The 14,085-nt window shown below is 37.0% G+C and overlaps 1 protein-coding gene across 1 annotated transcript in view; it reads right to left on the reverse strand.

Annotated features, from left to right (window-relative positions):
- The window catches only part of LOC100581179 (cilia- and flagella-associated protein 47), a 72,522-nt gene that overhangs the window by 35,728 nt on the left and 22,709 nt on the right, over positions 1-14,085 (reverse strand). Inside the window, 5 exon segments of the mRNA XM_030806835.1 lie at positions 1,704-1,939; positions 4,172-4,299; positions 5,929-6,089; positions 6,534-6,762; positions 9,793-9,931. Of these exon segments, the coding sequence (XP_030662695.1) occupies positions 1,704-1,939; positions 4,172-4,299; positions 5,929-6,089; positions 6,534-6,762; positions 9,793-9,931 (893 nt within the window).

The following is a 14,085-nucleotide window of genomic DNA, read 5'->3' on the forward strand; positions in this document are numbered from 1 at the left end:
CAATAAAGTTGTTATTTAAAAAGAATAATCCTATCACACTTCTAAATAGTCAAAGGCCATTTGACCAGTCTGTGCAGGCCACAGTTCTCCAGTGTCTACTATATTTCTTACATTCACATTTTTACTAATTTGAAAATTATTACTGTTGGAAAAATTCATAAATGTAGAGGGTTAAAAATAATATTGGGGAGTTAGCTATTAGATATGTTTTGAAAGATGCATATGTTACTGGAGAAAAATAATTGAGTCGGTAGGTTTAAGAGACTTGGACTACAGGAAATCTAGGAAGCAGTTAAAAAAAAACATTTAGTATAAAAGTGGCTAACATTTGTTGCTATTCAATGAAAACTGATAACATCTATCCAAATTTGGAGGGAGAGAGTCATACTAATGAAGCAGTAAGAGATACAAATAGGAGCTGCATGTATATAAACATGTATACAATAGTTCTTAATTGCAATTGGAAGAAAGCTTCCTTCAATAACTTTATGAACTACATCACCGCAGTGGAAGAAATATGATAACATAAGAAACTGAGGAGAAACTGACAGCACTCATGTTTGCTATATTTAAGGCAGGGTTCAGCAAACGTTTTCTGTAAATTGCCAGACAGTGAATGCTTTAGGCTTCATGGGGCATAGATTTTCACACAACCACTCAAGTCTGTCTTTGTTTGTTTGTTTGTTTGTTTGAGACGGAGTCTTGCTCTGTCGCCAGGCTGGAGTGCAGTGGTGTGATCTCGGCTCACTGCAACCTCTGCCTCCCGGGTTCAAGCAATTCTCCTGCCTCAGCCTCCGGAGTAGCTGGGACTAGAGGCACCGTGCCACCACACCCGGCTAATTTTCATATTTTTAGTAGAAACAGGGTTTTACCACATTGGCCAGGATGGTCTGGATCTCTTGACTTGTGATCCACCTGCCTCGGCCTCCCAAAGTACTGGGATCACAGGTGTGAGCCACCGCGCCCGGCCAACTCTGTCTTTTTGTATGAAAATAGCCTTAGACAATAGGTGAACAAATAAGAGTGGCTATATTCCAAAAACACTAATTACCAAAACAGGTATCAGGCCATATTTGACCTGTGGACCATCGTCTTTCAACCCATTGTTTAGAGGATATAGGAAAGAGTTACCTGTGCAGCAATTAAAAGAAAAACAGCTCCTGACAACCAGAAGCTGACCTAGTGCTCACAGGTATGCCTTGGCGTTCTCTTTTTCTGCTTTGTACCAGCAGTACAAGTTCTAGGCCTGGTAAATATCACCAGTTTCAAACTTCAAAATTCTACTCAAGCTTCAATGTCTGGCTCATACATTACTCTCCTATGGAGAACTTTCTATCTGGTTAGAAGTAAACATTCTGTTATTTGAGTTTCTATATCACCTTGTTACAACTTTAACATGTTTTATATTCTCCTTAAGCCATACCTACCTGTGTATATGTCTAATATTTTAGAGGAAGTAACCATGTTTTGCATCTCTTTAAATTCCCTGGTGCCAAATGCTTTCACTGGCACATGACAGGCACTTAACAAATCATTATGGATTCTATATGAGTACCAATACAAAAATCCTCATAACTAGGCTGCAGAAGAGAAACAATTTATAAACACTGGTAGAACACATGTTGTTTCTAATCCTCTGCATAGCATTTTAGCACACCTTAAAATGTTAGCTGCCATGTAAAAGCAAAGAAAAATTATCTTACCACCATACCCCCTCCATTAATCTTGCCGTTTTCAGGATCAATTTCAAAATTTGCAATTTTTTTAAAGTGGTACGTCACAGGAAGTAATTCGCATTGATTTTTTATGATATACTGAATTTCTGAACGTTCACCCATGAAACAAGGTTTAAAATTAAGAACTGGTCCTGGATCAAACTGTAGTAAAACAGGAAGTCCTGTGCCTGTCAGTGCTAATTCCATTTTCTGAAATCGTTCACCTGGAAAAGCAATAATAGCTGTTGAACATAAAAAGTGTTTGGGGAATCCAGAATATATTTGCTTAGTCTATTTGTTGTCTGAAAGACCTAATGCAAATTGGGTAGCTCATTCAATTTTTTCATTCAACACAATTATTGAGTGTCTTCTCTGTGTCACACCTTGCGGATACAGCAGTGAATAAAAGAGACAACATTCCTGCTCTTACGGACAGTACATTCTAGTGAGGTGACATTGACAATAATCAACCAAATAATGTTATATGTTTACACAGCATTTCATAGAAGATAAGTATTATGGGTAAAGGTAAGACAGGTTGAGACAGAGTACAAGGTCTTGGGGATTCTGTTTTATGTAGAGATGTCCAAAAAGGCCTCTCTGATAGGGAGATACTTGAGCCAAGATATAAAGGGAGTCTGGAAAAAAATGTGAAAATCTAGGAAAAGTTTATTCCAGGCAGAGAGAACAGCAAACACAAACACGCTAAGGCAGGAACTTGTCTGTCATGCTCAAACGACTTTAAAGAACAAATGGCTGGAGGAGAAGAGTAGAAAAATGGTGAAAAATTGTCAGATTTTAGATATATTTTTGAGGGTAGACTTAAGAAGATTTGCTGATACATTGGACACAGAATAGGGAAACGAAGAAGTGATGATAAAGGATGACTCTAAGTTTTTTGCCTTAGCAACCAAAATGATGGAATTGCCATTTCTTGAAACAAGAGACTGAAGGAGGAGCCGGTTGTGGAAAAATCAGGAGTTCTGTTTGGGACATGTTAAGCTGAGATACCTAGTAGACATTCTTATGGAAATGTCTACTAGACCACTCTGTGTTCAAGCTTACGAGTGAAGATGAAGGAGGAAAGAGTGGAGACTTGAGGAGAGAATAAAAGGTGTGTGATATTCATCTCAGATTGTGTAAGAGTGAATGAATGGGTGAATGCAATAGGAATGCCAAACAGCTTAAAGAACTCACTTGGGATTAGCAATTATAGATACAAAGTGAAACCTCTCAATAAGGTTGTGTGTTTTTCTCCAACACAATCAGATTCCTATGTGCAGACCCAATGTAAGCCGAAAGTTGAATTTCATAGAATTAGAGGCTTTTCACTCAGTCACTGTGGGAGACAGACCAACAGATATAAGTGCACATGAAAAAGAGTAATTAAAATAATGGACAAGAGAATAGAAGCTGGGCAAAAATATAAACATGAAGTTTTTGGGAAACTAGAAAGATGATAGCAGAAGAACAATTTTGCAGAGAGAGAGCAGTGTAACTAGAACCAAAGAAAAAGAGTTTGCATTTTTTCACTAATGCTCTTAGTAGGCAATCTTAGACTCTAAATTACCTTTAAGGCAAACCTAGTAACTCCATCCCTGGCTATTCAAAACTGGATTAACCTGTAAACTTTGTATAAATGTGGAATTCTCATTGCTGTCTAGGATCAGCAGACATAGCTTAATATCACAAAACACAATATAAATAGTAACAGAACAATCCATTTATGCCCAAGGAATACAGTTAAATCCTGCTCAATATCACTTATACTGACATACTCGATTTGCATAAATATCCAGGATGGTGATCTAATCCCTCCTTGGTATAGCTCATTTTCCTGGATTTGATTCCTAATCTTCCTAATTCTCTATTTTCTCTTTGATCTGTCTCGCTAAGCTGAACTCCAAGTCCCATTCCATTTTTTTCCTCACTACAACCAACCTAATATAACCTGAGAATATAAAACATAGAAGGCATATTGACATGTGACCTGCAAAACATGCGCAATAATCAGTATCCAATAACACTGTCCTGTACCCTACTAACTTGTTTTTTACTGTTCCTTTTTGTAGATTCTAAGAGAGCTGAAGGATTAGTAGAGACGGAATGGGTCATTTGTCCCCATACCAATCCTGAGAAAAAACCTAGGCATACATAGAAAAGAAATCTGGGTTTTTTTCTTATTCCTTAAACTCTAGATCATCATGTTTATCTAACATCATTTAAAATTATAAAGTAATCTAACTTCTAACCTGGAAAATTATTATGTAAACGATTGTGAAGTTGACTTCTTAACATGCCACAGATGACACTTTAAGGTCTCTTGGACATGTTTGCTTTTTTTTCTATTCACTAATTATATATTTTATTAGATTGTCTCTACATATATTCATGTTCAAATTTTTAAACAATTTAAATGGCTACAGATTTTATAATTTTGTTAATTTCACACTTACTTTTGATGGTTTTATAGTCATCATCTCCCAAAAATCCATCTTTACTTCCTATGGACTCAAATCTCAAAAAGAGAGCATAGTCCTGCCTGTATGAAGGTCCAGCATCCTTTTTACCATCAGCCATTAGCCTGTAAAAAAATTACAATGAGTTATTTTTAAAGCAAAGGTGATATACTTTATCACCCTGTAAGAGGAAATATCAATCCAACCTTTAAATCTATGCAAGCAAAGGAATGTTAAGGAATGAAAATACAACTGTAATCCATTATCCAAATTTACTGCACAGCCAGAGAGATTTGCCAAAAGAAGGCTACAGAGTATAAAGCTGAGAAAAATGAGTTCGTGCCAACATCGTCAAGGCAAGAGTAATTTAAATATACTAAGTCATCAAGGTCTAGCTCAAATGCCACTTTTTCTGAAAAGAATTTTCTTTCCAGGCAAAATTCATCTCTAACTAGGGACTTTGATTAATTCTTTACAATAGTCCATCTTACTCTTGGGCATAATAAAAAACATTTGTTACAAATTTGTCTTCCCCAATGTACTAAGTGCATATTGCCAGCCGTGCTCTTGTTGTGGACAAGTAATTTGGAGAACAAGAATTGCTAACAGTTAAATTTTGTTTGAGGAGAAAAGGAAAGGAAGGCTAGGAAGAAGGGAAATAGGAGCAAAGGCAGAGATGGTTTATGTCATAGGTCTACTCATTGGCTATTTTTACCTGCCTTACCTAGAGGTCAGCTCTCTAGTAGTGCAAACGCAACTACATTTACAAAAGACTGACACGTAATATTAAATATGAATACAAATAGTGTGGTCAGAACACATTTAATTAAGACTTCAAATCATACATATACCTATGATTCTATGCTAGACTCTCAAGTTAACATGCTGCCATGAAAAAGAATAGAACATCTGAAATTTCAAAGATTGTGTATTAAACAGAATCTTACAGATTCACCAAAGAAACTACTTGTATGAAGGTATCATTAATAAGGCAATTGTGGATTTACATATAGAACACTTACTTGATTTATTAACCTCTTTAAATTAAAGCAAGCTCAATCTTCAACAGACAACCCTGTTCCACAAAAAAGAAGTACATTAAACATTACCCTCTCACAAACAAGGGAAAATATTCTTGCAATTGAATCAGTTCACACATATTACAACCTATCAAGGTGTCACTGAAATTACTATTATATATTTAAAACAGCATGTTCTTCAAATTTAATAACAAAACAAAGTTCATGGAATTATGAAAAATGTACACTGGCTTAAGTGCTAAAAGTCTGTATGAATTTCAGCAAACAAGCTTGGCTGGATCCCTGGAAGGTGCTATAGGTTTAATACTTAGGATAGTCAGCAGTAATTTTGCCCTGCCAGAAGCATTGCATCCTCTTTGGAGGGACCTACGACATGCTGCATGCACCTGACTATTCATGGGGACAACAAGGTCTTGACTGCACAAACAATTTGGGGCCACACTCCAAAACAACTCAAAACTTGCACTTCCACCACCCCATTTCCACAAGGTCTAGGGAGATTTTTAACTTCACATGAAGTATTTAGAACCATATTTAGAATTATTAGAAATATTACTAACCATGTTAGAAACATCTAGAACCATGACAAGAAAAATCTGATTTGTGCCTTCTGGCAAGTTTTACTATTATAGTATTAAAGTGAATCTGATTAAAGTATAGTTAATATACTTTCCATTAATATTTAACATTACAATGAAATTAATTTTTGCTTACTTTGGGGTGAAACAAAATGTAATTACAGTCTTTTGATAAGGTTGTAAAGTCCCTTCATTAGGAAGACAGGAGATAATGATAGTAGTATCTATGTTCTTTATTTTTCTTATGTAGGTGAGATTATTTAAAGCAATATCTGTTCTTTGTCGAATATCTGCACCCTGTAATATAAAGTCAGATATAAAAGAATATTAAGGCAAAACACAAAAAAATTTTTTGAGGAGGTTACAAAATAATTATTGAAATTCCAGAATCTAGGAAATAGCAAATATCTATCTTTAACGTAACATTTACACATAAATTTGATCAAGGCACATCATACAATTTGAAAAAGGATTAAAAAATTGATGAGAACAGAAATATCTTCAATTAGCCACTGATCTATAAGAAGCACTTGTCTAGTTTACTTCAGATATATATTACTACAAATGTTAGCTTAATTTCTGAATTTTTTGAGGTTGCTATTGGATACACATGAAATCAAATCTATCTGCCCATGTTAAAAGATATTTTGAACAATTAAAAAGCTTGTTGGTTATTAGTAGATTCAGCACAATCTCTTTTAAATCATAATACCTGATACCCCCATCGCACCATTTACTTACCAATTCTTCTCCCACGGCATCATCTTGTATTATGGCCACCCAATTTATGGGCTCTAGGCTATTATTGTATATACGTGCATGTTTAATTTTTGATGACCCAAAGAAAACAGGACCAAAGTGTATGCATTCCAGCCTTCTGTCACTACTCATGTTTAATAATTCAATAATCTGCTCAACCACATGAGCTTTGATACTCAAGAACATCTCAGGTTGGCCTTGCAAAATCACTCTACAGGATAATAAAATATGCACATACACACATATTTTAATTAGAATTCTATATACTTTGTTCTTCTCCCACACATTTCAATAAACAGAAACTTTATAGAATCACATTATCATTAAAATTCAGTAGCGTAAGAGTAGTTCCTTTCACATACGTACCAGAGGTTATCAGGTTCTTCTGTATATCTGAATCTACAAAATGGAATGGCATATGTGCAGCCTAATTCACTGTCTTCAGGAAACAATAAAGTTGTAAAACAATCTCATGAATTGAACCCAGAAAAAACTCAATGGCATATTCATATTGCCAATTATTTAAATGATTTGTATGGTTACCTCTAGCTCTCAAATTCTGAAATTCTTTTCTAATTCTTCTCATCTCCCAAGTCCAACAGCTTATCTTATCCCCATCCTTACACCTCAATTCCTTACAATCTAACATATCTCAGTAAAACGCACTGCTGCCTGGGTGTGATCTCACACCTGTAATCCTAGCACTGTGGGCAGCCAAGGAGGGAGGACTGCTTTTGTCCAGGAGTTTGAGATGAGCCTAGGCAACACAGTGAGACCCTATCTCTACAACAACAACAACAAAAAAAAAATTAAATAGCCAGGGATGATGACACACACCTTAAGGTCCAGCTACTCTGGAGGCTGAGGCAGGGGAATTGCTGGAGCCTGGGAGGTCATGGCTGCAGTGAGCCGTGACTGCACCACTGCATTCCAGTCAGGGTGACAGAAAGAGACCCCATCTCAAAACCAAAACGAAACAAAAATCCCACTTCTTTGCTGAAATAAATATTTCTCCATTAAACTTCACTTCTCAGATGAATTTCAGTTCTCTTTGGGAACTGCTCTTTCATTTTTATCCCACTCTGGCATAAATGCAATCTTCCAATTTAGGCCCATCAGATACCACAGATAACTGACTACTCCACAACTATCACCTAAGCCCTTATCTTACACTATATCCTATAACACTGGGCATTGAATTGCTCCTCCCTTAGCTTCCTTGACACCATAATTTCCAGGTTTTCTTTTAACTCACTCAGGCCCCACCTTCTCACTCTTCTAAGACTGGGACCTTTTTTAAACTTGATGAATAGTTAACATGAATAGCAGTGTTTTTTCTCTTACTCTTTCTCACTCTACTCTCCTTCTCAAAGTTCTTCTCAACACGTCTGTTTCTTCTACCACTTACACACTCTTACACACTAATGATCTTCAACCCTATACAGGCTGAGTATTCCTAATATGAAATCCATAATGCTCCAAAATCCCGAACTTTTTGAATGCTGATATAAAACTCAAAGGCAATGCTTATTGGAGTATGTCAGATTTCAGATTTTTAGATTAGGGATACTAAACTAGTAAGTATAATGCAAATATTCCAAAATCCAAACAAAATTGAAATCTAAAACACTTCTGATCTTAAGTATTTTGAGTAAGGAACACTCAACTTGTACATCTAAATCAAATTTCTTTCTGGGACTCAAGATAATTTAATAAGCCCCAGCCAGCTCCACCAGGAATCTGAAAAGTAAAACCATTCCAACATATCAAAACTGAATTTAAGATCTTCTCCCATAACCCTGTTCCACCTTTTATCTTCCTTTGCTACCATCAGTCACCAAATCTAGTCAAATCTACCTCCACAGCCTATCTCCAATTTGCACACTTCTTTTTTTTTTTTTTTTTTTTTTTTTGAGATGGAGTCTGGCTCTGTCCGCCAGGCTAGAGTGCAGTGGTGCGATCTCGGCTCACTGCAAGCTCCGACTCCCGGGTTCATGCCATTCTCCTGGCTCAGCCTCCCAAGTAGCTGGGACTACAGGCGCCCGCTCCCGCGCCTGGCTAATTTTTTCTATTTTCGGTAGAGGCAAGATTTCACCGTGTTAGCCAGGATGGTTTCGATCTCCTGACCTCGTGATCCGCCCGCCTCGGCCTCCCAAAGTGCTAGGATTACAGGCGTGAGCCACCGCGCCCGGCCCAATTTGCACACTTCTATCAGTCTTCTCAGTTGACCTTATCTCAGACCTTTATCATTTTCCTCTTGCTTTACAGTAATTTCTAGTCAAGCTTCTCACTCCACACTTGTACTCCCTGGTCTGTTTTGCACACTGCCACTAGCATGACGCATGACCTTTCTAAAATACAAACTAATCATGACACTCTCATCTTAAAACCCTCCTAAGAGTTCATAGCCTTCACAATAAAACCCAAGCTCCTATCAGGGTTCACACCTGTTTATCGCATATTTATGACTGTGACCTTCAGTAAAAAAAGTATTTTACATTCCAATGCCAGAACACACACACACACACATACACACACACACACACACACCACAGATGCATTCTGATATTTTTAAGTCATTTGTTAAAAATACTGGTGATGGCCCATTATATTGATTGCACATTCTAGCAATGAATTAAGACATACCGCACAAAAATGCTGGACTACAAAGCCCTTCAAACTAGACATTCCATTTGGTTTTTCTGGTCTTGTCTCCTGTCACTCCCCACCTCCATCTTTTTAATTCTACATTGCCAAAGCTCCCTTGGTGTGCAATACTGTCTTTTTGCCTCTAGGATTTCCAGTATGTTACTTGCTCTGCCTGAAATCCCTCCTCTATGCTACTCCCATCACTAACTCCCACCACCCCTACACACACACACACACACACACACACACACACACACACACACACCCCAAATCACATCACTGCTGTTTGCCTGGCTAATTACTACTCACCAATAAGTATTTGATTCAACTATCACCTTGTTAGTGGAGCCCTTCCCTGGTCCACTCTCTCACCTCAATGAAATTCAAAATAGAAGATCCTGTTATGTGTACCCATATGCCATCCTCTAGTTCTTCCCATTTCTTAAAAACCTACTGCTTGGCAAATACTCAATGAACAATGCTGAATGGAAGAACAAAGGAGCTAACATACAATCAAAGTCACATCTGCAGGGTTAAACGGGAAAGCATTGAGATCCATATTATAATTTTTAGAACCACAGTATATACTCACATTGCCTCTTCATCTACAATTCTTGGCTGGTCTGCACAGAAATCTACTTTAATAACCATTGATGACTTAGCATCCACGATACCACTAGTTGGAAAAATGAGGATGGGTAATTGGCCGTGGTATTCTGCCTTAAATATGCCTATAGGGAATAAGAGCAGTTGATTTACATCTGGACCCTTATAATGTTGTATGCGCACTCTCAGTAGGGGACCAACATACTTTACCAAGTAGACCAAGCTTGCCTAACCCATGGCCCATGGGCCACATGCAGCCCAGGACGGCTTTGAATGCAGCCCAACACAAATTCATAAACTTTCTTATAACATTATGAGATTTTTTGAGATATTTTAAGCTCATCAACTATCATTAGTGTTAGTGTATTTGATGTGTGGCCCAAAACAATTCTTCTTCTTCCATTGTAGCTCAGGGAAGTCAAAAGATTGAATACCCCTGGAGCAGATGGTCTACAGTGTACCAAGAATTAAAGCTTTAATTGTAAGTCCAATCTCTGAGGTCACCCAACAAATATGATCCTGTTGTTAGAATTCAAGTCTCACCAATAGTTAAAATTATCTGCTTACTACGTTCAGACACTTATGTTAAGAGCTCTGCATAGGTTATTTAATTGCCATAAATAATCTATGATATAATATTTTCAATCATTACCTCCATTTTACAAGTAACAAAATAGAAGCTTTGAAATGATGAATGACTTGTTCAAAGTCACACAACTACTGTGGTAGATTGGCTTGCTGACCACAATTCTTCACCTTTTTCCACATTCATATCTTTACCCTATTGTTCCAGAGTTTGTCACTGCAGGTGTGTGGGTCAGCTAGGTGACTCTGCTCCACATTTGGTCATTCTAGGGCATGGGCCAAAAGGACAGCAATTACTCAGGATAAAACACTTCCCACCTCCCATAGTAGAAGTGCATCTAGGTTGGAACTGGCATGCTATCAATTACACCCACATGTTATTAGCCAAAGCAAATTACATAATCAAGCCCCTTGACTTTGGGAAGTGTTTCTCCTGAGTAACTGCTGTCCTTTTGGCCCATGCCCTAGAATGAGCAAATGTGGAGCAGAGCCACCCAGCTGACCCACAGACCTGCAGTGAGAAACAGAACAGGCCCAGCTGCTTCAGCTTGAAGCAGAGCACCCAGATGAGCCCAGCCTATTCTAGATCAGTCAAGTTCCAGCCAATCTGGATACACATAACCACATGACCAATTAAAAAATAACTGCTGTTTGAAGATATTTTAGGGTGGTTTGTTATATAGCAATAACTACTACAGTTAGTTAACTAATGAAGATGAGATTTTCACTTGGATATTTCTGACCACAGGTTCATACTTACAGTTATTACCATTCCCTAGGAGATGAATTTATCCAATTCACACAGGATAAGGGCAAAGGGGATTGGTTTCTGAAATCAAATGGCATATGAGAAGGGGGGTACAAAGATTCTTATTCTGAAAGCAGAAATGGTTCATAATTTATGGTAATGTTTTGTGCCTATATTAGAGCATGTGGTCCTTGAAATCAGATACAATCTCTTTCTCATGTCTGTGGTCACAGCACCCCACACACTGCTTAGCACTAAGCAGTACTTAAAGTATGGCCAACAAATAGAAGCAGCCAATCACTAGTCCCTTTATTATCATTATAACACAAATGAGCATGGTGCCAAAATAAACAGTTTTGCAAATTCTGAAATCACCAGTCTTAAATCACATCTGATGATATTTTCCAAAAGTATTCATTTAATTTAGGAAAACAAAATGTTAGCACAACAAAAGTGATGAAAATATTAAAAAGACAATATTTGAAAATGCAAAGTAACTAACAAAATTGGTCAATTCAATCATTTCATAGATGTGCTAATAGCATAACATTTGAAGTTAATTTTCTATCATAAAATAAATCAAAAATGTATAAAATTATATCCATTTCAAATAAATAGGTATTATTGACTCCATTCTGTAAGAAAAAAAAGGTTTATAAATTTAGCTAAGGCTGAGTCAGTGAAAAAGTTTCCCATATTGTAACCACTTAGACATAATTTGACAAAAGAGTTTAAGTGAATATTTCAAAAACTTATTCAGAAGCAACACAAAATATGAAAGAATATTGTTTAATTTTCTAAATATGTTTAAATTGCAGGTATGTCAACATTACTATGTCTTATTTAACTTTAATACAAAAACCATTTGTTTGGCTTTTTAAATTGCTAACAACAGAAGCAAGAATATCATCCTAAAAGAAGAGAGTTATTGAAAAAAAGAATGTTGGCCAGGTGTGGTGGCTCATGCTTGTAATCCCAGCACTTTGGAAGACGGAGGTGGACCACTTGAGGTCAGGAGTTCAAGACCAGCCTGGTCAACATAGTGAAACCCCATCTCTACTGAAAATACAAAAATTAGCCGGGCATGGTGGCGCACACCTGTAATCCCAGCTACTGGGGAGGCTGAAGCAGGAAAATCGGTTGAGCCTGGGAGGCGGAGGTTGCAGTGAGCCAAGACTATGCCATTGCACTCCAGCCTGGGTGACACAGCAAGACTCTGTCTCAAAAAAAAAAACAAAAAAAAAACCAGAAGAAGAAAAAAGAATGTTACAAATGGAATATTTGTGATCAAATTTTCATTTCTTCTCAGATATGGCACTGGCTAATGTGTGGGAAATAAACTAAAAGGAAGTAACGTCAGGAAAATAATTTAGGTTAATGTAGTTATTCAGCAGGGGAAGATAATGGCTTTTTGTAAAAAAGTGGCATTGGGCAGAGAAAAGTAGGATTACTGGCTTAATTATGAAGTGAACAGATAAGATTTACTAATTGACTAAGGGGGTAGGAAGTGAAAAAGAGAGAGGTGTTGAAAATTTTGCCAAGTTTTGGAACTGTCCAAATACATAGTGGTAACATTAATTGACAAAGAAAAAAGAAGTATTGGGGGAAGCTGTTAAGTTTGAGAAAACTGAAGGATACCCAAAGGATTGTATAGATCTAGGAGTAGTCAGTGAAGTAAAAGGAAGGGAAGTGATGGTCCAAGGAGAGTACCTTGACTAAAGAAACATAAGAGTCTATGGCAAAACTTAGGAAACATTCACATTTAATACACCACAAAAAGAAACACCAGTCTAGGAAAGAGAACTGAAGAGGGCAGAGGTGGTAGAAAAATAATAATTATAACAAATAGCTAATATTTACTGAAAAGTTATATATGCGAGAGAGTGTGCTAAGCATTTTATTAATCATCACCACCATTAGAGGAGGAAGGTACTATCTTTATCTCTAATGTGTAAGTCAGACAATGGATGTTTTGGAAGTGCAAATTCCTTACCCAGGGCCTCCCAGATAGTAAATGATGCAACTAAGATTTGGGCCCTGTTCAACCTCACTTCAGGACCTGAGTTATTAATTAGTATTCTATATAAGAGAGTGGGTTGTCACAGAAGCCAAAGGGCTTTGAATTGTTTTTGTTTTGTTTCCCCAAGAAAGTGGCAGTGGCCAACTATGTCAGCTTTTGCCAATAAGCCATGTAAAACAGACCTATAGACTTGCCCACTGATAAGACTTAGTGGGGGCATATAAAACACGAGGGTAACCACAGCTATAGCTGAGATGAGGGGTCCCTCACACAAATCTGTGTGGTTTTTGAGTCTGGATTGTTCTATCTTCTCTAGAGAAGCAAATTAGACACTAAGTGGTGCAGTATACATGGTTACACTGTCTATACTCCTTGAAAAAATTTTTAGGAACTGCTAAGCAGATTTTTGCCTCAGAGTATCTGTAAGATCAAGCCAGGGTAACCAGAGTCTGTAGTTCTATAGAATGTTATTAAAAATCAATTGTCATGTACCCCAGGCTATTGCTATTTCTTACGATTTTTTTAAATTCCCTTGGTTCTAAGCACACTAAATATGTATGAGGCTCCACATGTTTCCAAATGACTAATTTTTAGAGACTCTTCAGAATGCTCATATGGATTTAACAGGTTCCTTCTGGGTTTAATCATCTTTCATTAAAAGCTTCATAGTTCTTTAGTGAAACTCCAAGAAATCACTAAACCAAATAAATTATGATTATGTTAAAATATATAATCCTATAAATTAGGGTTATGTTATGCATGAAGAATATATGGAGATCCCATGGCATCAGTTTCCAAAAAAAAAATTGAAGACGGGAATTATGCACTGAGAATAAGTAGCGGGTGCTTTTGTGAGTTACTAAAGAAGATCCCCAGGACCACTTTTGGGTTTGGTACAATTTGACAAATTTTCTGGTTTACAGTTG

The sequence above is a fragment of the Nomascus leucogenys genome, chromosome X (genome assembly GCF_006542625.1).
Source record: "Nomascus leucogenys isolate Asia chromosome X, Asia_NLE_v1, whole genome shotgun sequence".
NCBI classification, from domain to species: domain Eukaryota; kingdom Metazoa; phylum Chordata; class Mammalia; order Primates; family Hylobatidae; genus Nomascus; species Nomascus leucogenys.